The sequence below is a fragment of the Macaca mulatta genome, chromosome 1, assembly GCF_049350105.2.
Source record: "Macaca mulatta isolate MMU2019108-1 chromosome 1, T2T-MMU8v2.0, whole genome shotgun sequence".
NCBI classification, from domain to species: Eukaryota; Metazoa; Chordata; class Mammalia; order Primates; family Cercopithecidae; genus Macaca; species Macaca mulatta.
Window position 1 is genome coordinate 178343538 of NC_133406.1, and position 22558 is coordinate 178366095.

General features: G+C 45.3%; 1 protein-coding gene across 7 annotated transcripts in view; it reads left to right on the forward strand.

The window, feature by feature from the left end:
- KANK4 (KN motif and ankyrin repeat domains 4) overlaps positions 1-22558 on the forward strand; it is a 208250-nt gene that overhangs the window by 139742 nt on the left and 45950 nt on the right. For 3 of the 7 annotated variants that reach the window (XM_077955030.1, XM_001084958.5, XM_028832975.2), the window contains one exon: positions 19696-19782. In XM_077955030.1, the coding sequence (XP_077811156.1) occupies positions 19767-19782 (16 nt within the window). In that variant the 5' untranslated portion in view covers positions 19696-19766. Of the gene's footprint in view, positions 1-13791; positions 14356-14406; positions 15542-19695; positions 19783-22558 lie in introns of those variants that run through there. The other 4 variants (XM_077955008.1, XM_077955018.1, XM_077955040.1 and 1 more) reach the window with 4 other exon arrangements.

The window sequence follows — 22558 nt, forward strand, 5'->3', positions numbered from 1 at the left end:
AGTAAATTGGTCTTATTTAGAGACCTAGCATGTTCCCCCCAACCATGTTTATATTTTAATAATCACCTGATGTCTAATAGCATGGCTGGTGGTGGAATTTAATGCTAGATTTGTTCCTTTGCTAAATCCTTCTATCTGGTTCCTTCTCTTTCTATTTAGACTTCCAAAAGCTACTTGCTTCATAGATGGCTACAGAAATAGGACCCAAAGGCAAGGAACACTGTCGTTAAGAGCTGGGTCTCTGGAGTCAGACAAACCTCAATTTGAATTCCAACCCTGCCACTTACTAGATTTGTGCCCCTGAACCTGTGATCTGTGAAAAGGATATAATAGCACCTACCTAGTATGGTCATCGTGAAATTAAATAAGTTAGCATTTGTACGATATAGGACAGTATCTAGCTGGTAATAATAATAATAATTATTATAACAGTATAAGTATTTACTAGTATTATTATTATTATTTCTTGAGATGGAGTCTCACTCTGTCACCTAGGCTAGAGTGCAATGGTGCAATCTCGGCTCGGTGCAACCTCAGCTCACTGTAACCTCCGTCTCCCAGGTTCAAGCTATTTTTCTGCCTCAACCCCCCGAGTAACTGGGACTACATGTGTGCATCACTACACCCGGCTAATTTTTGTATTTTTAGTAGAGACAGGGTTTCACCATGTTGTCCAGGCTGTTCTCAAACTCCTGACCTCAGGTGATCCACCTGCCTCAGCCTCCCAAAGTGCTGGGATTACAGGCATGAGCCATTCAGCCTGGCCTGGTACTAGTATTATTAAACCCCAGTTTTCTAATCTATAAATTGAGTGTACAGGGAATAAAACCATCAACATACGAGTATTAAAAACCTCTTTGCAGCCAGACGTGGTGGCTCATGCCTATAATCCTAACACTTTGGGGAGGCCAAGGCAGGCAGATCACTTGAGCCTAGGAGTTCAAGACCAGCCTGGACAACATGCCAAAACACCGTTTCAAAAATTAGCTGGGCATGGTGGTGTGCACCTGTAGTCCCACCTACTCGGGAAACCGAGGCAGAAGGCTCACCTGAGCCCGGGAGATTGAGGCTGCAGTGACCTGTGATCATGCCACTGCACTCCAGACTTGGTGATCAGAGCGAGACCCTGTCTCAAAAAAAAAAAAAAAAAAAAAAAAAAAAAAAAAAAACAAAAAACGAAAAACAAAAACAAAAGTCTGTGCTTTTGGAGCCTTCTAAGTAATTTCCTCATAAGGACACTTCTGGCAGCGCCTGCTTGGCTGTTCTCCCTCCATTATTATGCAGATTGAGGTCATTCAGTGATGAAAAAGCTGTGGACAAATGGAGCCAATATTGGAATTCCCAATGAAGAGGCCAGAGAGAGGCTGGCAGAGGAGGGATGGGTAGATGCCAGAGGCAAGGGAGGTGGGGGAGTGAAGAACCAGGTGGGAGGATTCGCATACGGATGTTGGGGAACGGCACACACTGCTGCTGGGGCAGTTGCTCTGCTGGAAATAGACACCTAGAACAGCAGAGATGGGAAAGAAAAAATTTAAGACTTTTGCTTTGTGCTAAGAATGCACTTCCCTTTTGGTATTTTCTCTAGAGACTGCAGTGAAGGTTTGGATTGCTTCCAATTAACTTTTTTCTACTTAACTGCTGATTCTTTGAACACAGCCCTGAACTCAGGCTGGGCCATGAGGCAGCATCTTTTTCTGGTTTACAGGGGAGACATGCCCATGCTGTCCCAGGCGCTGAGTAAGGATGGGTCAAGGACTTACCCAGGACAGAGTCAGTACTTAATTGATGTTGGCAACTATTTTTATTGTTATGCGTTATACTTTCCCTGTAGCCAGAGGCAGCAAGCAAAGATCACCAACAGAAGTACGAGCAGTTCTCTGGCACACTTTACCACAATAAAAACTCCATTATTCCACATTTAAACTAGGGACACCGGCCACATTGTTTTTAAAGAAACCATCAATTTCATGTCTTCCAGTATCACACTGAGGACCAGTACATGAAATTTGTAAAGGAAAGCACTGGGTTAGGAGTCTCAAAAGCAGACTCTGACCTTGGCCCTGCTGTATGGGGTGGTATGGATGCAAATGTTGTCCAAGACCCTGTTTTATATTTCTCTTCTCCCGACAGTAGATAATCAGTGGACTGGTTCCCAACAGTAGATAACAGTGGATTACCACCTGCAGGGCCCTGGACTGGTGCCATAAAGGATACCCAGGAGCACAAAAGGGAAACCTTGACTTGAAAGAGCCCATAATCTGGCTGAAAGAGCCCATGTGAGCAAGGCCAGGTGCAGTGGCTCACTCCTGTAATCCCAGCACTATGGGAGGCCAAGACAGGTGGGTTGCCTGAGTTCAGGACACCAGCCAGGATTGCCTGAGACCAGCCTGGGCAACATGGCGAAACCCTGTCTCTGCTAAAAATACAAAACATTAGCTGGGTGTGGTGGCGAGTGCCTATAGTCCCTGTAGCTACTTGGGAGGCTGAGGCAGGAGAATAGCTTGAACCTGGGAGGTGAAGGTTGCAGTGAGCCAAGATGGTGTCACTGCACTGCAGCCTGGGTGACGGAGCAAAACTCCATCTCAAAAAAAAAAAAAGAAAAGATATGAGCAGAGTCACCAATAAAAGTCTGCCTATGCTATGCTCCAAATGCCCAACCATTCTGTGACACCTTTGAGCTGCTCCATGGGGTGATATAAACCTGGGATGTCAATTTTGGCAACACCTTTTCTTAGTAACTTTGCCCACATTAAAGCAAAACAAAATCCAGGCAACAACAATATATAACCTTCCTTTGTATTACCAGATGGTACACTGAAGGAATCCCATCTCTTTCAAGGGAAAGTTGAAGTTGACAGAAGTTCCTGGTGCTCCTCATCTCTCCTCGAGTCTTTCTGGTTCATCTCTGATGATACCTGCCCTTCCTCTGGCTGGCATGCTGCCGAGGCTGGGTGGTCACCATCTTTGTTGGACCCACATCACACATGTCCGCTTCTTGTCAGACTGAACTTGCCAGAGGGCTAGGTGGGGCATTGCGAAATAATAACAGCTTTCCTGCCCAAAAAATCTGGAAACATCGCTTTCTCCACCCAGGTGTCTGGGGATCACTTAGCCTCAGTTTGGTTTAAACTGATTTTCCTGAATGTGCAGGCTGTGCATATTTAAGCCAACAAAAACCTTCCTCCCAACCCAGAAGGCATTTGCCACAGCCCACGCAAGCTCTAAACTGTCTGCACCTGCAACTCGAGCTGTGGCGCCCAGCTGATACCTGCAGAGGCATCTGCTGAATTCTGACCAGGGATGATGCTGCTGGGATGGGAGCTGCCCAAAGAGGGTGGGTGCAGGGGTGCCCCCCTGTGGAGTATCTGTGCCTCCCCTTGAGATGCTTTCACTGAAGTGACCCAGGAGGCAGGAAGTGGAGCTGAATTCCTAGGAAACATTTACTCCGAGTTGTGGTTTCCAAGCCCTTTGGACTGTGGCCCAATTCAGGGGAGCAAAAGACTTTGTGGCCCACTGAGTCCCTTCACTCCCACTTTGCAGTGGGAAAGAATTTGGTAGTAACAAAGGATTAAAGGAGAAGAGAAAACTAACCAAAGTGGTAATGCAGCAAATACTCAGCACAACAATCAACAGAAACTCCTAAAAGTAATTTTGTAAGTAATGTAAATTAACAGAATAGAAGCAGTTTAAAACCAAGAGAGTGCCGACGCTGTATTGCAGCCACCAAGGGTCATGGTTGCAAACACCAGAACCTGCTCTAGCAGGCTTGTCTATAATAGAAGAGGAATTTATTAAGGGATATGAAGTAGCTGAACATCACTCTGCCATCTCCCCATAATCAATTGCTGTAAATTCCAGTTTCAATCTTGGGGAGGTGGGTCTTCTGAGAAGGAAATAACCAAGCATAGGAAGGGTGTTCACAAAGTGCTGGGTAGCTGAAAAAAAGCACACAACAAATGTCTTCTGCACTAATAACAAAACGCCCTTCCTGAGAATTGGAATTCCAGCTCTTAGCCTGGGTGCATACACAGGAGTTTTGCTGTATTGTTTGGTGATGGATAATGGTCACCCTTCTTTACAGAATAGAAAATGAATATTCTCAGTAAACTCTTCTAACGCACTAATTTTATTAATGCCAAGGTTTATTAACCCTCAATAACTCACATATTATGTTCCCAGTTCCTTATAAAAATGAATTCCCATGTAATACACTTGCCTGTAAGAACTGAAGAGAATATACATATTTTTGATGCATTTTTTATTCTTTTAGAAACCCTTACTCTCTATCACTGGGCCAGGGACTCTGCTTTGAGAATTGTAGATTTAAAGAATTGAGGCCGGACATGGTGGCTCACACGTGTAATCCCAGCACTTTGGGAAGCCGAGGCAGGTAGATCATCTGAGGTCAGGAGTTCGAGACCAGCCTGGCCAACATGCCAAAACCCCATCTTTACTAAAAATGCAAAACAAAATTAGCAGGGTGTGGTGGTGCATGCCTGTAATCCCAGCTACTTAGGAGGCTGAGGCAGGAGAATCGCTTGAACCTGGGAGGCAGAGGTTACAGTGAGCCGAGATTGTGCCATTGCATTCTAGCCTGGGCAACAGAGCGACACTCTGTCTCTCACACACACACACAGAAAGAATTGAGACCCATAATAGCAGGGGCATTTCTAGGGCCCTATTAAAAGATCTCTGGGAACTGTGAAAGACCCAGAAGAAGAAGGCTTGATTCTTGCCATCAGGGAGCTTTCAGTCCAGCAAGAAGCATTAGGCAATTATCCAGCGACAAAGGTGGATGGCAGGACAAGATAGGGACCATGAGACAAGTTAGTTAACTTGCCTGAGGTCTCAATATATAGGAAAAGCAGCATTTGAACCCTGGTCTGTTGGATTCCAAAGCTGACTTTTGCCACTACTCTGTCCAGCAGGCTGACAAATCAGTGATCAGCTGATTTCCTTGTGTAGAAGAGGTGATCCAAAACATGTCCAGATATATCAAAGTGAGATTTCTGAAGCCTTTCAGTGTTCACCTCCCATTAAAGTAGAGATTTGTCATTCTCAACTGGAGGAAGGCTTTTATAGTTAGAAATTGGATTCCTAATCCCATGTGGCCTCACATGGATTAAAGAGTAATTATTTACTATAGGATTTCAGAAAATAGAGAAGTATACCCAAATAGGCTCTCCAGATGGCTTCCTGGGGGAGGTGGGGTCTGGTGAGAGGAAAGGGTAGGATTTGAACAATAGGTAATATGGGGAAATAGTGGTCTAGTCAAGTGGCACCATGTAAGAGCAGACATAAAACTTTGAAGGAGAGGCTTAGAGTGCAGTTCTTGTGCAGTGAGAACTTGCCATTCCTCCTGTGTGTTGACATGTTTCTAGGGTCATGGTTATTAAGGAAGAAAACACAGAACGGACCCTTGTATGGATTCTATTACCAAGGTACTGTGTGATATTGAAAACAGGGTTAGATTAGGTGACCTGAAAAAATCCTTTTTAGCTCTTGTGAACCTTGAAAACATCATGTTAAGTGAAAGAAGCTAGTCACAAAAGATCACAGTGTTATATGATTCCATTTATAGGCAATGTCCGTAATTGGCAAATCTATACAGACAGAAAGTAAATTCATGGTTTCCAGGGCGTGGGAGGGAATGGGAAGTGGAGTGAAGGGAATAGGGAATAACTGCTAATGAGTAGGGCATTTCTTTTTGGGGTGGTGAAATATTCTGAAAATAGATGGTGATCTTTTCAACAAATGGTGGTGGGAAAACTGAATATTCACACACAAAAAAAATAAAGTTGTCTGGGTATGATAGCTCACGCCTATAATCCCAGCACTTTGAGAAGCCAAGGTGGGAGGATTGCTTGAGGTCTGGAGTTTGAAACCAGCCTGGGCAACATAGCAAGCCCCCATCTCTACAAAAATTTAAAAATTACGTGGGGCTGGGCATGGTGGCTCATGCCTGTAATCCCAGCACTTTGGGAGGCCAGGGTGGGTGAATCACTTGAGGTCAGGAGTTCCAGACCAGCCTGACCGACATATAGTGAAATCCCATCTCTACTAAAAATACAAGATTAGCCAGGCGTGGTGGTACACACCTATAATCCCAGCTACTTGGGGGGTTGAGGCAGGAGATCACTTGATTCCGGGAGGTGGAGGTTGCAGTGAGCCGAGATCACACCATGACACTCCAGCCTAGATGACAGGGAGAGACTCTGTCTCAATAACCAAAAAAAAAATTAGGTGGACATGGTGGTACGCACCTGTAGTGCCAGCTACTCAGAAGACTGAGGTGAGAGAATTGCAGAGCCCAGGAGTTTGAGCCTGTGGTGAGCTATGATTGCACCACTGCACTCCAGCCTGGGCAACAGAGTGAGATCCTATCTAAAAAAATTAATTAATTAGTTAAATTATACAAAAGAATGAAGCTGGAAGCTTATCTTATACCATATACAAGATTATTGCAAAATATATCAAGAAGAAATTTTTTGCAAATCATATGTCTGATAAGAGGTTAATATCCTAAATATGTGAAGAACTTGCACAACACAACAACAACAAACAAACAAGCCAATTCAAAAATGGGTAAAGAACTTGAATAGACATTTCTCCAAAGAAGATATACAAAAACCAATAAGCACATAAAAAAGATAGTCAACACAATTAGTCATTAGGGAAATGCAAATCAAAACCACAGTGAGATACCAATTCATACCTACTACACCTACTAGGATAGCTATAATTTAAAGCAAACAAACATAAACCAGGTGTTGGTGAGACAATGGAGAGATTGGAATGGCCAGGCATGGTGGCTCTTGCCCGTAATCCTAGCACTTTGGGAGGCCAAGGTGGGCAGATCACTTGAGGTCAGGAGTTTGAGACCAGGCTGGCCAACATGATGAAACCCCATATTTACCAAAAAATAGAAAAATTAGCTGGGCATGGTAGCACGTGCCTGTAGTCTCAGCTACTGAGGAGGCTGAGGTGGGAGAATCACTCAAACCCAGGAGGCGGAGGTTGCAGTGAGCTGAGATCGAGCCACTGCACTCCAGCCTGGGCAACAGAGTGAGACTCCATCTCAAATAAATAAATAAATAAATAAATAAATAAATAAATTGGAACCCTCATGCATCGCTGGTGGGAATGTAAAACAGTGCAACTGCTGTGGGAAACAGTTTGGTGGTTTCTCAAAAAGTTAAACATAGAATTATGGTATAACCCAGCAATTCCACTCCTTGGTATATATCCAAGAGAACTGAAAGCAGGGACTAGGATAGATATTGGTACACCAAGTCCCACGGTAGCATTATTCACAATAGCCAAAAGGTGGAAGTGACCCTGTGCCATCATGGATGAATGGATAAACAAAATGTGGCATCTACAGACAATGGAATATTAATCAGCCTTAAACATGGAGGAAATTTTGATATATGCTACAACTTGAAAGAATCTTTAATATATAAGTGAAATAAGCCAGATCCAGAAGGACAAATATTAGATGACTCCACTTATATGAGATACCTAGAATAGGCAGATTCATAGGGCTAGAAAGTAGAAAAGGAGTTATCAGGGGCGGGGGGTGCGAGAGAATGGGGAGTTATTTAATGGGTACAGAGTTCAGGTTGGAGATAATGAAAAAATTTGGGGTATAGATCATGATGATTGGCCTGGTGCAGTGGCTCACACCTGTAATCCCAGCACTTTGGGAGGCTGAGGTGGGCAGATCACTTGAGGTCAGGAGTTCGAGACCAGCCTGGCCAACTTGGTGAAACCCTGTGTCTATGAAATATACAAAAAATTAGCCGGGCATGGTGGCACATGCCTGTAATCTCAGCTACTCAGGAGGCTGAGGCATGAGAATTGCTTGAACCCAGGAAGCAGAGGTTGCAATGAGCTGAGATCACACTGCTGCACTCCAGCCCGGGCAACAGAGTGAGACTCTGTCTCACACACCAAAAAAAATTTGATAGTGATGATGATGATGGTTACACAACACTGTGAATGCATTTAATGTCACTAAATTGTACATTCAGTGGTTAAAATAATAAATATTGTGTCATGTATATTTTACCACAATTTAAAAAAATTAGATTGTGGTGATGTTTGTTCAACCCTAAATATTCTACAACTATTGGATAGTACAATTTATATGGGTAAATTATGTGGTATGTAGATTATATTTCAATAAAGTTGTTTAAAAAATCCTTTCCGGCTGGGCGCGGTGCTCACGCCTGTGATCCCAGCACTCTGGGAGGCCGAGACAGGTGGATCACGAGGTCAGGAGATCGAGACCATCTTGGCTAACACAGTGAAACCCCGTCTCTACTAAAAATACAAAAAAAAAAAAAAAATTAGCCGGGCGTGGTGGCAGGTGCCTGTAGTCCCAGCTACTCGGGAGACTGAGGCAGGAGAATGGTGTGAACCCAGGAGGCGGAGCTTGCAGTGAGCCGAGATCGCGCCACTGCACTCCAGCCTGGGTGACAGAGCGAGACTCCGTCTCAAAAAAAGAAGAAAAAAAAATCCTTTCCAGCTTTGACAGTCTCTGATCCATCCACCCATCTATCCATCCATTTATGTATTTGATTCAATACATTTTTATTGAGTTCCCATCATTGTAAGTGTTAAAAATTCGGTGAGAAAGAAAACGAACATGATCCTTGCCCTTTCCTTGCTTTACATTGCGGTTTTAAAAAGTAATCGTAGCCAAATGTATTGAGTGTTTATTATATCCTGGGCACCCGCACAAGCACTTTGCATACCTCATCCCCTGCGGTCTTCACACGGTGTACTGAGCTGTGCTCTTCTTGAATAAGGACATTTGCTCAGGGTCACGCAGCCGGGATTTGAACCTGGCCTGTCTTACCTCAAAGCCCGTGCAGCTGAGATCCAGCTACTTGGAAATGGGGTCTTCCCAGGAGACCTGAGTGAGAACCGTCTGTCAGGCTGGCTGCTATGGTAGCATTGAAGGGAGAATTAAACAGGAGGTGGCATGACCTCCTCTAGGGAGGGGTTTGGAAAATAAGGTGTAAGTCAATGAAGGTTTGTATAGCCATTTACAGTAATCATTACAAAGCAGGTAAAACTATACTTTTAAAAATGGTTATATAATAGAATTTTGAATACAAAATTGGATTTGTAATTGAATTTATAATTGAATTTCTACTATTATATTAAAAATAACTAATGTATTTACTCATTGAACAGGACTATGTACTGGACTCTGTTCCAAGTGCTTTGCATATATTGTCATCCTATTTAATCTTCCTGACAGCTCCATGACTTATAGGAAATACTACTAGTCCTATTTCACAAGCAAGGCAACTGAGGCACAAGGAGGTTCAGTAATTTGAGCAAGGTTATACAGTCAGTCAGTGGCAGAGCTGGGATTTCAGGCTATAAGCCAGGCTACAAGTCTACTATAGAACTTGCCCTTCAATTATGTTAAATATGCAAAATAGGTGAACATGAAAATTGCAGTAGCCAGGTGGCAGAATTGTGTTGACTTCCCATCTCTTTCCCCCCAAATAATTTATTTTCTATTTTCCAAGGATACATCATAATAGTTATGATTCCTAGACCACCAAGGAAAGAAATCACATGTGACTATGACCTTTTTTGGTCTTCTTCTCTTTACCATTGTATTTTGCTGTATTTGATTTTGAATTCCCCTATGACATGCACAAACTGGACAGTGCCATTGGACATGCAGGCAGTGTACGGGTAGATACTCGTGGTGTGCTTGGAGGCATTGCCACAGCCTGAAGGTCCTGTCTTGGCTACAGCTGCCCCCACTCTGCTGCAATCTTCTGGGGAGGGCGTGTCCCCTCCTCATCAACACTGAGGCTCTTTCTTTGAAAAAACGTTTTTCTAACTCATAAAAGAGTCTGTTGTACCATGGTTAAGAGTAGCATATTAGCATCAGAAAAACATGGATGCGAATCTTGGCTCTGATGGTCTCGATACCTGGGCAACTGCTTTAGGCCTCTGCTTTGACTTTGGACAATAGAAGTAACAGTACGTAGGGGTGTCCAAGGGAGAGAATGCAGTCACGGGTTCTTAGTTTCTGTTTCTGGTTAGGCCAGTAAAGACCTTTCCTCATCCCTCTTTTCCGCTTATCACTAGAGACAGAAACTAAAACCCATGGCTTCAGGCGCTAAAAGCCTAAAACAAAACAAAACAGAACAACAACAACAAAATAAGGTAGGTTGGACAAGCTTGGCAGAGGTTTTTGGGAATAGGATACTGTTTGGATTGGACCAGAGTACCTGGCTCATTGTAGGGTATGGCATGTCAAGATTTATCTGACATCTTTTTTATTATTAATTTGTGAGGTTATACATTTCTCAAATATTAACCATTTGTATTTCTTCTTTGATGAATTGTCTGCTCATGCCGCTTCCTCATTTGGCAGTTGGCAGTTTGATTTTACAGTATGTTTAAGTCAAGGGCCAAGAGCATTTTGGAAGCGTCTAAATGAAAAAAAGAGATGCAGAGTGGAGGTCTTTTTCCCTGCAAATCTAACGCCTTTTTTCCCTCCAAGGAGCATTTTTCATTGGTTAGTGCAGCCTCCTCTCTCCCTACAACTGACCTGGTTTCTTCCCTCAGAAAATTACATCTGCTTTGTAGAGTCAATCTTTAGAATAGCTGATTTCCCTCCTGGATGGCTGCACCCACAGGTCTCACATGCATAATTTCTTTCTCTGCCTATTTAAGTTGCATACTGTGGGAATGACTGTGGCTGTGACCAGTCTGCTCAGAGAGGCTCTATTTGAGTGTGTGAATACCTAACAAGCGTGCCCTTCTCAGCCCTGTGCAATCACACAGCCCACCAAAGCGCTGACCTTTCTCAGTAAAGCGCAAAAGCCTAAGGGATTGCTTAGATAAAAGGCACATTCTTCAGATAGCTGAACCTCTTTTCCCCTCTGGCCTAGCCCCCATCTTGCTGGACTTGGACAGATCATCTTTTTTTCCATCATGGGGCAGAAAGGACCTGGGCCATAGAAGTTGAGCATTTCTAAATTGCAAAAGGAGCCAAACCTCCCTCCAGTCCCGTGATTCTTGTCAGGAAAGTTCTTGTGGATAAACGTGTTTGGTTCAGGAGATGGTCTGTGTGGCTTGGTGGGAGCATGAAGCTGGCTGCTGGTCTTAAGACATATGTCTGAGGCGGGGATGCTGGTATCCCAGACATGGCAAAACCATGGGGAGAATTCACCCCAAAAAAGCACAGACTCCTCTAGAGAAAGTGGCTGTGGCTTCTCATGAAGACCTTCCCTCAAGGTGAGGCCACCGTGTGCCTGGACAGCACCAGCATTGAAGCTTGTGTCCTGCTATTTGTGTGTCCTCTGAATTCGCCTGCATGCCTGGTTCAGAATGTGTGGTTTAGCAGAAAGAGTATTGGCCTGGGAGACAGACTATATGGGTTTGAGTCGAGGCTTTGCCCTTTTTTTCTTTTTCTCTTTTTTTTAGCTCTGTAACCTTGGTAACAGGTTGTTTCCTCTTTTGGAGAATAGAGGATAACATTCCCTGTTCTGCTCACCTCCCTACTTGACCATGAGTTCAAATGAGTGTCCTGGGTAAGTTATCAAGACAGAAGAATTTCTTCTCCCCTTAGAGACATAGACAGTGGGCACAGTGCCTGTCCCAGCACCTCATGCTAAGCCCAAGAACTGAGCCTGTGTTAGTCCATTTTGCATCGTTACAAAGAAATACCTGAGACTTGGGTAATTTATAAAGAAAAGAGGTTTATTTTGGCTCACAGTTCTTCAGGCTGTGCAAGATGCATAGTGCTGGCATCTGCTTCTGGTGAAGCCTCAGGAAGCTTCCAATCATGGTGGAAAGCAAACAGGGAAAAGACTGAGAGTGAGAACTCATTACCATGGGGAGGGCACCAAGCCATTCATGAAGGATCCACCTGCAGATCTCCTGAGGTCAGGAGTTTGAGACCACCCTGGCCAACGTGGCAAAACCCCATTTCTATTAAAAATGCAAAAATTAGCCAGGCATGCCTGTAGTCCCTGCTACTCAGGAGGCTGAGGCAGGAGAATCATTTGAATCTGAGAGGTGGAGGTTGCAGTAAGCTGATATCGTGCCACTGCACTCCAGCCTGGGCGGCTCCATCTAAAAAAAAATAAAATAAAAAGGATCCAGCTCATGACGCAAACACCTCCCACTAGGCCCACTTCAAACATTGGAAGTCACATTTCAACGTGAGATTTTGGAGGGGACAAAACATGCAAGCCTTTCCCCAGAAGGAGGAGGTCTGGATAAGTCAAGGGAATGTGATGAGGGAGTGTGGATGTGTGGATGGGTGCATCTTTTGTGTGTGTGTGTGTGTGTGGCATCAGATCCAAGCTGATTGGTGGCACTGTTGCAGGGACTACTATAGGTAGAACTAACTTGAAAATCCAAAATCTAAAATGCCTCAAAATCTGAAATTTTTTGAGCACTGACGTGACACCAGGAGTAGGAAATTCCATACTGGACCTCTTATGACAGGTCACAGTCAAAGTGCAGTCAAAACTTTGTTGCATGCACAAAATTATTTCAAATATTATGTTTAAAATTACCTTGAGATGGTGTGATATGGCATATATGAAATGGATAAATTTCCTTTTTAGATTTGGGTCCCATTCCCAAGATATCTTATTATGTATGCGCAAATATTCCAAAATCCAGAACAATTCAAAATCCAAAAAACTTCTGGTCTTGAGCATTTCGGATAAAAGATACTCAACCTGTATTACCTTCCCTCATTCTGTAGTCTTTTAAAATCTGGTAAGAGGCCTGGAGGCTGTGGGAATAGCAGAGTGCTCCCTTGACATGTAAGAAAGTGGCTGAAGAGGTCGCCTACGTTCAGAGCTGCAGGGATTGTAGATAAGTTCAGTTCACAAACTTTACAGAGCAGTCAGACTGTGATGCTGGCCAGAAGACAGATGCAGAAGCAGCAATTAGAATATGATGCCACACGCTGCAGTAGCAGGCAGACAGGGACAGTGGCAGCTGGAAGGATGGTCACTGCACTTGGGGATGTCTGAGTGGAGGAACTGGACAGGCAGAGAAAGTGAACAGCATCCCAGGTAGAATGTGGGGTCTTGCAGGCAAGGCATTGCTCTGGAGGAAAACATCTCACCTCCCTGTCCTGGATAAGGAAGAATTTATCCCAGGAGAGGCAAAGAGAGTGCTTATCTTGCTCACATAGATAGACCAGAGGGGAAGGGCGGGTGGCTGGAAAGGCGTCGGACCTGGTAACATGGAGGGCTTTTCTTCCGCCTGCATCTTAGAGAAATGCTGTGTGTCTCCAGCAATTCTCTGGCCAGTTTAGAAGGCTGGTCAATGATCATTTGAAGTGTATCAGAGAAGCAGCTTGCTCCGCAGTATATTTTTCAATACCCTTAGAGTTCAAGGTATACTTTGGATTCTTTTTTATTCTGATGATGGGTCTGCGTACTCAGTTACTGGAAAAATACTTTTACCAGCTGAGAAAAGTAATGTTGGTATTCCATAGACTTGCCTACCACCACGTCACCCTGTGTACTTTGCAAAGTCTCCTAACCTCCATCTTGAGCAAGAGTCTCTAGAATCTTCCAAGAAAAGTAAGGAACTTGATCCAGGGCAATGGGAAGAACACAGAACTTTACCCCCAGACTCTTTGCTCCTGGATGACCCAAGGGAAACCACTTAGACTGTCTCTCATTTTCTTCACCTTTACAATGGGGAGATTCGTCCCTGGTCTGGCTGCTTCAAGCACTGATGCAAGGATAAATGGGACACAGGACGGAAAGTGCTTTGCAAGTGCACCAGGCTCGATGCAGGCAGTGTTTCAGGGTGACACTCCTTGCCAGCATCAATTTCAGCATGGGTTAGACAGGAACCTGCTCTGTCTTGGAAGGCACATCCAGACAGTCAGTGTCAATGAAGGTCAGGGCTGCATCTGATGTGTCTTACTGTGAGGCTTCATTTCCCAGCACGGCCTCACTTGGTTAGAGCACCAAGAGGTGAAGGAACAAGGTCCCTCTAATCCTTTTACTGAGTCTGCATAAAGGAACCCAGACGCTTTCCTGGTCTGTCCTGGACCACCCCCGCTCCTTCAGGTCCGGGAGCAGCACAGGGTTTGGAGAGCGTGGAGTCTGGTGCCTGCGCCTCACACCTGTCTTTGCTCCTAAGAACTGCAGCAGCTTTGGGCTGTAGGAAGATCCTCCACTGTGCTTGCCCAGGACACTCTGAAACCTTGCTCCTCTGGCAGCTGCCTGCTCCCTGGCTCCTGCACCCTGCCTCTCGGAGTCTCTGGTCTGCGCTGCAGTTAGAAACCCTGCCTGGAGCTGGATCCACTGAACAGTAATTTGGTCGTCACAGCAGGTACTTCCTTGCTTTTTCCTTCCTGCCAGAATTGGGTGTGTTTTGGTGCTCTAGGGCAGCAGATTGGTAGAGCAGTAGGAATAAGGAGCTGCCATTCCAGCCCCAGGAATTTACTGGTCATTGTTTCTGTCTCGGCTCTGCCCCGACAGACTTCCGTTTGTTTAATGATCAGAGGCTTCATGTGGTCCTGGGACCCCAGGAGGGGGTAGGGAAGGATGTTTCTAAAGCAGAGCCAGGAAGAAAGTGATGCACTACTGAAGGGTTTCAACTTTAAGAAGGCTACGTCCTCATTAGGAACAAATTCATTAATGAGCCACATCAGCTGCAGGGAGGAAGAAGGAGCTCATAATTAATTATAGCTGCTCAGATGAGCTGCCAGATTCGGAGGAGTCAAGAAGCAAGATTGTATGTTGTTTGGATGTCTTTAGATGTCAAGAAGGAAGATTGTGTGTTGTTTGGATGTCTTTAGATGTGTTCCTCCGAAGCGATGGCAGCTCTGGGAACTAACTTTCCAGTTGAAGGATGTGAGAGTTCTTCCTCTTTCTGCAAGATCCAGTCTTGGCTTATTGAGCAGTGAATTCCTTTCTGATCACACTCACCTATTCCTGAGAGCAAAAAGGAAGTCAGTATTTGCTTTTCCAGCAAGGTCACGGATCACCTGACGAAGTCCTTTAACAGCTGCAAAACATTCGCGGCTGTGCTGAAGGCACGAGCTATCAGCTCCGGCCCTGCAGCCCAAACCTGGCTTTCTGGGAAGGAGACTGTGGGCTATGCAGCGGGAGGATGCAAGGGAAGGTAATGTGGGCACAGTGTTACTCCCGACTGTTTTCTCTTCTTCGTGAAGCTCCAGATTCAGCTGCTGCAATGCAGGCGAAAATGACAGACACTTGCAAAAAACGTGGGAATGGAGTTAATGAGATTGTGTTAATGTGTCATTTGTTGAGCAGGAGTTATCTGTTTGTTTCCCGGGTCGGCAGAAAGTGAGCCCGCTGGAGAACTCGGTTGGCAGAATCTTTCTCAGTGCTTCTCACCTCCCCTGGTGTCCAGGCTTCGGCCCTCTCAATGTTTAGAAGCAGTGGTCAGATGCCTCCTGCTTCTTGGCACAGGGAATATTCACACTTGAAAGGCTGGGGTCCTGGGATGGGGAAACAGGAAGCTCTCATCATCTTGGCATGATCAGTCCGAGGTATGGGTGATTTTTTTTTTTTCTCTTTTGGAAACGGTGCTTTGTCTTTGCAAGGGGTCATGCAGAGATTGGCAGGGTTGCTGTCTGGTGAACTACCTTGATAAATACTTGACTTTGTAAGGTTGAATTCTCCAAGAATTCTCGTGGCAGTGAGGCTGAGACTTGAGCCAAGCTGTCTTTTCAAGGAAATCCAAGGTGCTATTTATTTTGGCATGCAGCCTGCTCTGGGATGAAATACCACATTTTTATTATTGCAGAATAAAAAGAGGTTTGAAGAGAACAAAAGTACAGAACCAGGTTTGTTTCAAGACTAAGTAAGGGATGGTCTCTTTATATTTGGATTTGAGGTTAGAAATGAGCTTGAAAATGGCATCGTAAAAGGAGTAAGCGTGGAGAGGAGAGGGTGCAGATAAATGCCACAGGAGTTGGGCTGACCTGGGGAAACCCATGCTCCTGGGCACTGAGGGTGGATCCGGCTGGAACGGTTTCCAGTCTGGCCTGGTAGCTGCACGTGGACTATCATCGCTGTCTGCCAAGTGACTGCTTCTTTGCTGGATTTTGAATGGTCAGCCTTGGTCCTCACTTCCTTACCGCCCCCCCTTGCCCCATAGGCTTGGAAAGGAACTGTGGAATGATGGAGTCACACAAGCTATCCTGCTCCTAATTAACTGGGTAACTTTGGATTGGCCACATGGACTCTTTGTGCCTTAGTTTCCTCGTTTGTAACTTGGACATGTTCCTGTTTCCTAGGATTGCTTGTATGAGGGTGAAATGAGAAATTATACTCAGTAGCTGATTCCCAGTGTAAGCGCTTAGCTCCTATTAGTTTCTGTCCATGGGTTCCCTTTGAAGACAGATAATTTTGCTCCTTTTATTTTGTTCATTTGGGAACCATGGACTGAGTGTCTGCCATGAGTTAGACATAAGGAGTTGAGGGTGACACGGGAACGAGACGTGCAAGAATTCTGATCTTCACAAGCTTACAGATTAGTAGGGGAGAACAGCTAGAGAGAAAGCAAGCTGTGTATGCCCAAAATATCTAGAATATGATGAGCTGTGGAGAGAGGTTGGGCCCTAACTCTGGATCCTCGACCCTGGCATAGGACAAAAACAAACGGAAAGTAACATAATAACACCAGGTATTTAAAGGTTCTGAACACTGGGGATACAACTTAACAGAATGGGTAAGAAATGGCTTTATGGTCGGGTGCAGTGGCTCACCCCTGTAATCCCAGCACTTTGGGAGGCCAAGGTGGGTGAATCACCTGAGGTCAGGAGCTCAAGACCAGCCTGGCCAACATAGCGAAACCCCATCTCTACTAAAAATACAAAAATTAGCCGTGCATGGTTGTGACTGTAATCCCAGTTACTCAGGAGGCTGAGGCAGGAGAATGGCTTGAACCTAGGAGGCAGAGATTGCAGTGAGCTGAGATCAAAAGAAATGGCTTTATGTCAAAGCTTTAAATGCTCCAGAGAGTTGCAAAATTCCGTTTTAAAGGGGAACTGTGTCCCATAAAGCTATTTTCATATTCTGTTTTATTGCGAACAAGGTAGTATGCATGTGTTGATGTGGCAGTTATTTTTACCTAACCTAACTACATTGAGCATCTGCCCATGGGAAGGAAACTCCCTTAGCTAAACTCCACGATGTCTGTTGTGAGGACCACAGAGGAAAGTGGAGAAGGCTGGGGGTGGGAGTCGGGGCTGGAAGTGGTGACTTGTGCACATGACAGATCTCTCCTTCCTTCCTGTATTATGAGCCCTTTAGAGTAAAAGTTGCCGAGCCCCCTCCTTTGAGAGTTGAGTGTTAGCTCCACTTCATTTCTGTAGCCTTGAAATGATTAATTTTAGTGAAATCCGAGTCTAAGAGAAATCTTAGAGGTCTCTACAGAGTTATTTTTAATGAAATTTGACCTAATGTGTGCTGAATAATTCTTTAAAGTCATATGATCTGATACACGACGGGCTGAATTCCTAATTCTAACCAAAGGCTAAGTGTGTGATTGAAAAGTCCCTGGGCTGATGGTGAGAGTTTGTGTAGCCAAAAGTTCAGCTGGACCCAGGTGGCCCCCTTCTCTGCAGTAGGAGCTCTCCAGCCTTGGAGAAGCAGAGCTCTCCTTTGGCCCAGGAGGCTTTACAAGAGAGCAGTTCTCCTCTAAGCCCAGAGGCTTTTTGTGTGTACTGTGGGAGAGGCAGAGAAGCACCAGTCAGAAGCATTTCCCCTCACAAGGGGAGCTAGGATCAGTCATAGTGTCAGGGAACTGGGCTGACTTACAGGGTGGACAAAGGTTTATAAATCACTTTTGTTCCCAACCCAGGCTTGGAGTTGGCTAGACTTGAGGGCAGATCCTGCTGTAACACTTGCTTGTTAAGTGACGTGGATCAGCCCTGTCAACTCTCTCAGCCTCAGTCTCCCTCCCTGGAAAATGGGAATAATAATAATCCTCTTTGGGTGATGGTGTAAAGATTGCATGAGATAATTCATGAATGTCAAGTACTCCCAGCTCTGCCTGTTGCTTAGTAATGTTACAGGGGTGGGAGGGAGAGGGGAGCAGGAGCAGGAGAGGCTGCGATGGTGGAGATGAAGGGCCAAGCTTACGGTTTGCCACCTCAGTCTCTTCTTCTGCAGGCTTCACCTGCCACTGCCTCCTGCATGCCAGCATCACGTGCTGGAGGCTGCAGAGCTGGGGTGGTGAGAGAGGCAGTGGTATTCTCTGCCTGGGAGCTTTCTCTTTATAACAAGGGCAAGCCTGCCTCACCCCAGGTTAGAACCTTCCACACCTCTCCACCGTCTGCCTCCTTGGTGGCCGCTCTCAGCCTCTGCAAGGCCACCTACACTCTCAGCTCCCTTGTCCCTAACTTCTCTAGCTCTCAGTTTTCAACAAACCAGGATGTGCTGCTGCACTGCTTGCTGCCTCAGAGGTAAGCAAAGTACTCAGTGTGTCAATCCTTCTGCAATGAGTGTCTCTGCTTCTAGAACACATGCCTGCCCTTTGGGGCTCCATCCACCTGGATAGAGCAAGGCCTCTCTGGCAGCTGCTTGGCAGATGGGCTGGAGGAGATGAGGCAGAAGCAGCACTCGCAGGAAGAAGTGGTGCTAAACTTTCTGGTGGCAAACTTCGGCATTTCTCTCTTATTTGACAGGCCTCATATTTTCCAGCCCTCTTCTCTAGTTACTTGTTTGTCCCCTTTTTTCCATCCTTGGTTTCTGGGGGCCACCCATCATCCTTTTCTTTCACTCTCAGTTTCTCCCAATCCTTCCCTCATCACTGGTTCACTTTCCTGGTCTGGAGTTCATTGTCAAGTACATTGGAATTCCTAAAACAACCCTGCTTCCACTGCTGTGGTGTCACAGATAATTCGTTATTCTGATGGATGTGGAGTTACAATCATAAAAAGCCAATTTCCTGGGTGATTTATTGTAATGGGGGCAGGAGCTAGGATGTTTACCATTTGAAGAAAGAGTCCTGGAAATGGATTAAAACTTTGGGGAGAATTTATGGTCAAACCTCAAGGCACACTAATTCAGAGCGAGGGCAATATTCTGCTTGAATAGTTACCCATGTATTCGGGCCACCCAGGTTGAACTTCCCCTTGTTCTGCCCATGGTTAGAAATCACCTCTAAGTATCAGCTCCCTGTCAGTACTTGCAATTATCTCATCTCTATCTTCTGTTTGATTGACATGTCACACATCATTTATAGGTACTCTGATTCCAGCTTTCTCACAAAGTGGATTATAAGTCTCTTCCCAGGATGGGGACAGGTAGATTTCAACTCTTGAGATTACGGAAAGCGCCCTGTGCTGGTATCAGAAGCCTAGGTCTGATACTAGCACCTTCACGAATATTCTGAGACACCTTAGAGCAATTAACTCCTCAGCCTCAGTTTCCTCATCTGCCAAGCAAGACGGCTGGACCAAATACTTCCACTTCTTTTCATTTCAACTATTGCTAATATTCCATGAAGAAACATTCAGAATTGGACTGTAGAAATGTGTACAGGTTTTTAATCTTCCTCCTTGGAGGACTGTGAGGTCATGGGCACCCTGGGAGAAAGGCAGGGATGGGTGTTACTTTCTTTAGTGCTATGTTTCCCCAATACTTATTCAAACTCTAATGAGACTCACCAATTCTGTATCCTCCTTTCTTTCAGAACTCTCCAACAAGTTTTACAGACTCATCTGATGAAGAGTGCCTGAGACACTGAGGGTCAGCGCTCCAAAGATGGAGAAGACAGATGGTAGGCAGGCTGCTTTGTAGGGCCTGTTTTAAGATAAGCACTTGGGCTGGGAAAGAATTGTTGCCACAAATCCTGGAAATAGCCTAGGAAAGGCTTACAGGAGATACCCCCAAACAGGCAGTGCTGGTAGGCTTAAGCATGTATTTCAGATTTTGTATATCTCCAGCCCTAGCCAAGGAAAGAGGCACAATATGGTGAAAGAGCCTCCATTCATACCTAAGTGATTCTACAAGTCATTTAATGTCTTTGATCCTTAATCCTCCCATGTATCAGTTAGCTTTGCTGTGTAACAAACAGCCCAACAATTTAGTGACTTAAAGACATTAATTATTTCTCAAAAGATTCTGTGGGTTAGCAGGGCCATTATTCTGGTCTAGGCTGGCATGGCTGATCTTTTCTGGGTTCATTCACATGTCCATGGGCTTCTGGGTGACTTGGCTGGGGCTGGATGACTTAGAATGGCCACACTCACATATCTGGGATATCAGTAGTGACTTGGCCATGTGTCTCTCATCATCCAGGAGGTTGGCTAGGGCTTGTTCACATGGTGGCAGAAGAGTTGAAGCACAACACAAGAACAGACTGACTCCAATGTGCAGATAATGTTCCAATCTCTGCATATGTCATATTGCTGTTGACCCACTGGCCAACACAGTCATAAGGCCACATCTAGTGTCAGTGTGGTAGGGGAGTACCCTAAGGGTCGGATATTATTGTGACTATCTTTGCAAACAGTTGACCACACCTTGTCTATAAACAGGTATTAATACTATTTCATAGGGTTAGTAAACAACTAAATTACACAATGCATGGAAAGTTGTCGAGTAACAACTACCTAGCATAATGAATGTCGGAATGTTCCCCTCTTCCTGTCCCCAGGAAACTTGCAGAAGGCCACAGTCTAGACCCCAATCTCCTGACTTCTAATGAATTTTTTTTCTAGATCACCAAATATCAGGAAACAGAGAGCCTCTAATTCCCCTTGAATCACATGGGCCTTCACCAGTGCAGGACTTAGGGACCTGACATCAGCTCCCGCCCTGCCTCTTCTTCCAAATGTAGTTCCCATATATTTCAATATTTCAGTAGTTGCCTTTCTCCCCAGAGAGCTGCCATTTCAGTACATCCCTGGCAGTGGTCCCACCGAACACCCACTCATTCCCTCAAAAGCCCCAGGGGCCTGTCAGCCCAGCTGCCTCTAAGTCCCTTCTCAGCACACTGGGGAGGTCTGCTGTCCACGTGATCGCTCATATGAGCTCAAGAAAGGCTCCCTCCTTTCAGCCATGGGCCTCCCGAACAGGGACAAGCCTCCCCAGAGGGGAAGGCTTCCTTCCCTGTCTTGGCCTTTGGAAGAGTTTCGTTTTACTCCCCTTCTTTATGGCTTTATTTTCAGCCACTTTCTCTCTAGTTTCTGTTTTTCCCATTTACTTCAGAGACTGAATATAGGCTTTTGAACTTCTCTTTAAACGCTTTAAACGCCTCTAGTTGGTTCACACTTTAAACGCCTCTAGTTGGTTCACTTACCTGCTTTACTTCACTTGTCCCTTCAGATAATTACTGTGGTTCTCCCTCCTTACCTTGTCCCCTTCAAGTCCCCTTTTCTCCTGTCTGTGTGTAACTCTGAAGCTGACTGTGTTTGTAGGTCCTGTATAAGGGTCTAGTGATCTGTTGCACTCTTAAGCAAGACTCCATAGGGAATTCCAGGTAGCTCTGAGCCTCCTCTATCTTTCTTTTTTCTTCTCCCCAGACTCATTTTCCCACTTTCTCCCGAAATATTTTCTTGGACTCTCATTCCCTCTTGAGCTGTAGGGAGACAGCACATGCTCAATGAATCCTCCTCTGCCGCATTCAGAACCTGCCCACCCTTGCTGTTAGGGTCCTTCAGTGAGTGTCTACTCTGGGCTGTGTTCTCTAGTGCATTCATGCTAATAATGACAACAACTCTGTAAGTTAGGCGTTGTTATCTCCACTTTACAAATGGAGAAATTGAGGCAGAGGGAAATGAAATAATTTGCCCAGAATCACACAAGTGGGAGAAGACAGCCAGGATTCAAATCCAGCCAGGTTGGCCATGCGTTGGTTTATTTCATCTGAATTTCATTTTGAGCAGAGTCAGGTCCTCCTAACTGATTCCCACCCTGGCCCAGTGCCTGGAATTCTGAGCTCTCGCATACCTGCCACCAGGTAGAATGAACAGGAGCAGAGCTGCTTGTGAGGGCAGTCTCTCAGCCTATCAGCTCAAGCTCCCTCATCAAAGCCCAGCATTCCTCTTGTGCTGGGAGAAAGAGAAGGAATGCAGAGTGGCAGGTGGCAGGCAGGGCAACATGATGGATCACCGTGTGTGTGTGTGTGTGTGTGTGTGTGTGTGTGTGTGTGTGTGTGTGTGCTAGCTTAGGAAAGCACCTATTAAACCTGCTATTAAACCTGTCATCCTTGGTAGCTGCTCAACCTCACTGGCCCTCCTCTCCCTTGTGGAAGATTCTGCCTTTAAATCTGCTGTTTCTTATTTGATGCTATGATTGTATTTGTGCTCTGGATCTGTGCCCAGAAGCCGTTGGGCAAATCGGTGCATTTCTAGTGAATTGAGGCAATAAGCAGATAAATAATGCAGCCTCTCCTTTAGGAGAGCTCTTTGCCTTCTAGGTCATAAATCTGCTCTCTACTTAACTTTCGATAAATATCTCTTCTCTGTTTGGCCTGTCCTTGTAATCCTGGGGGCTGTTGAGCAGACCAGTAGGTCTAAGAGTATAGCCAGTGCAACTTGGAAAACTAATGG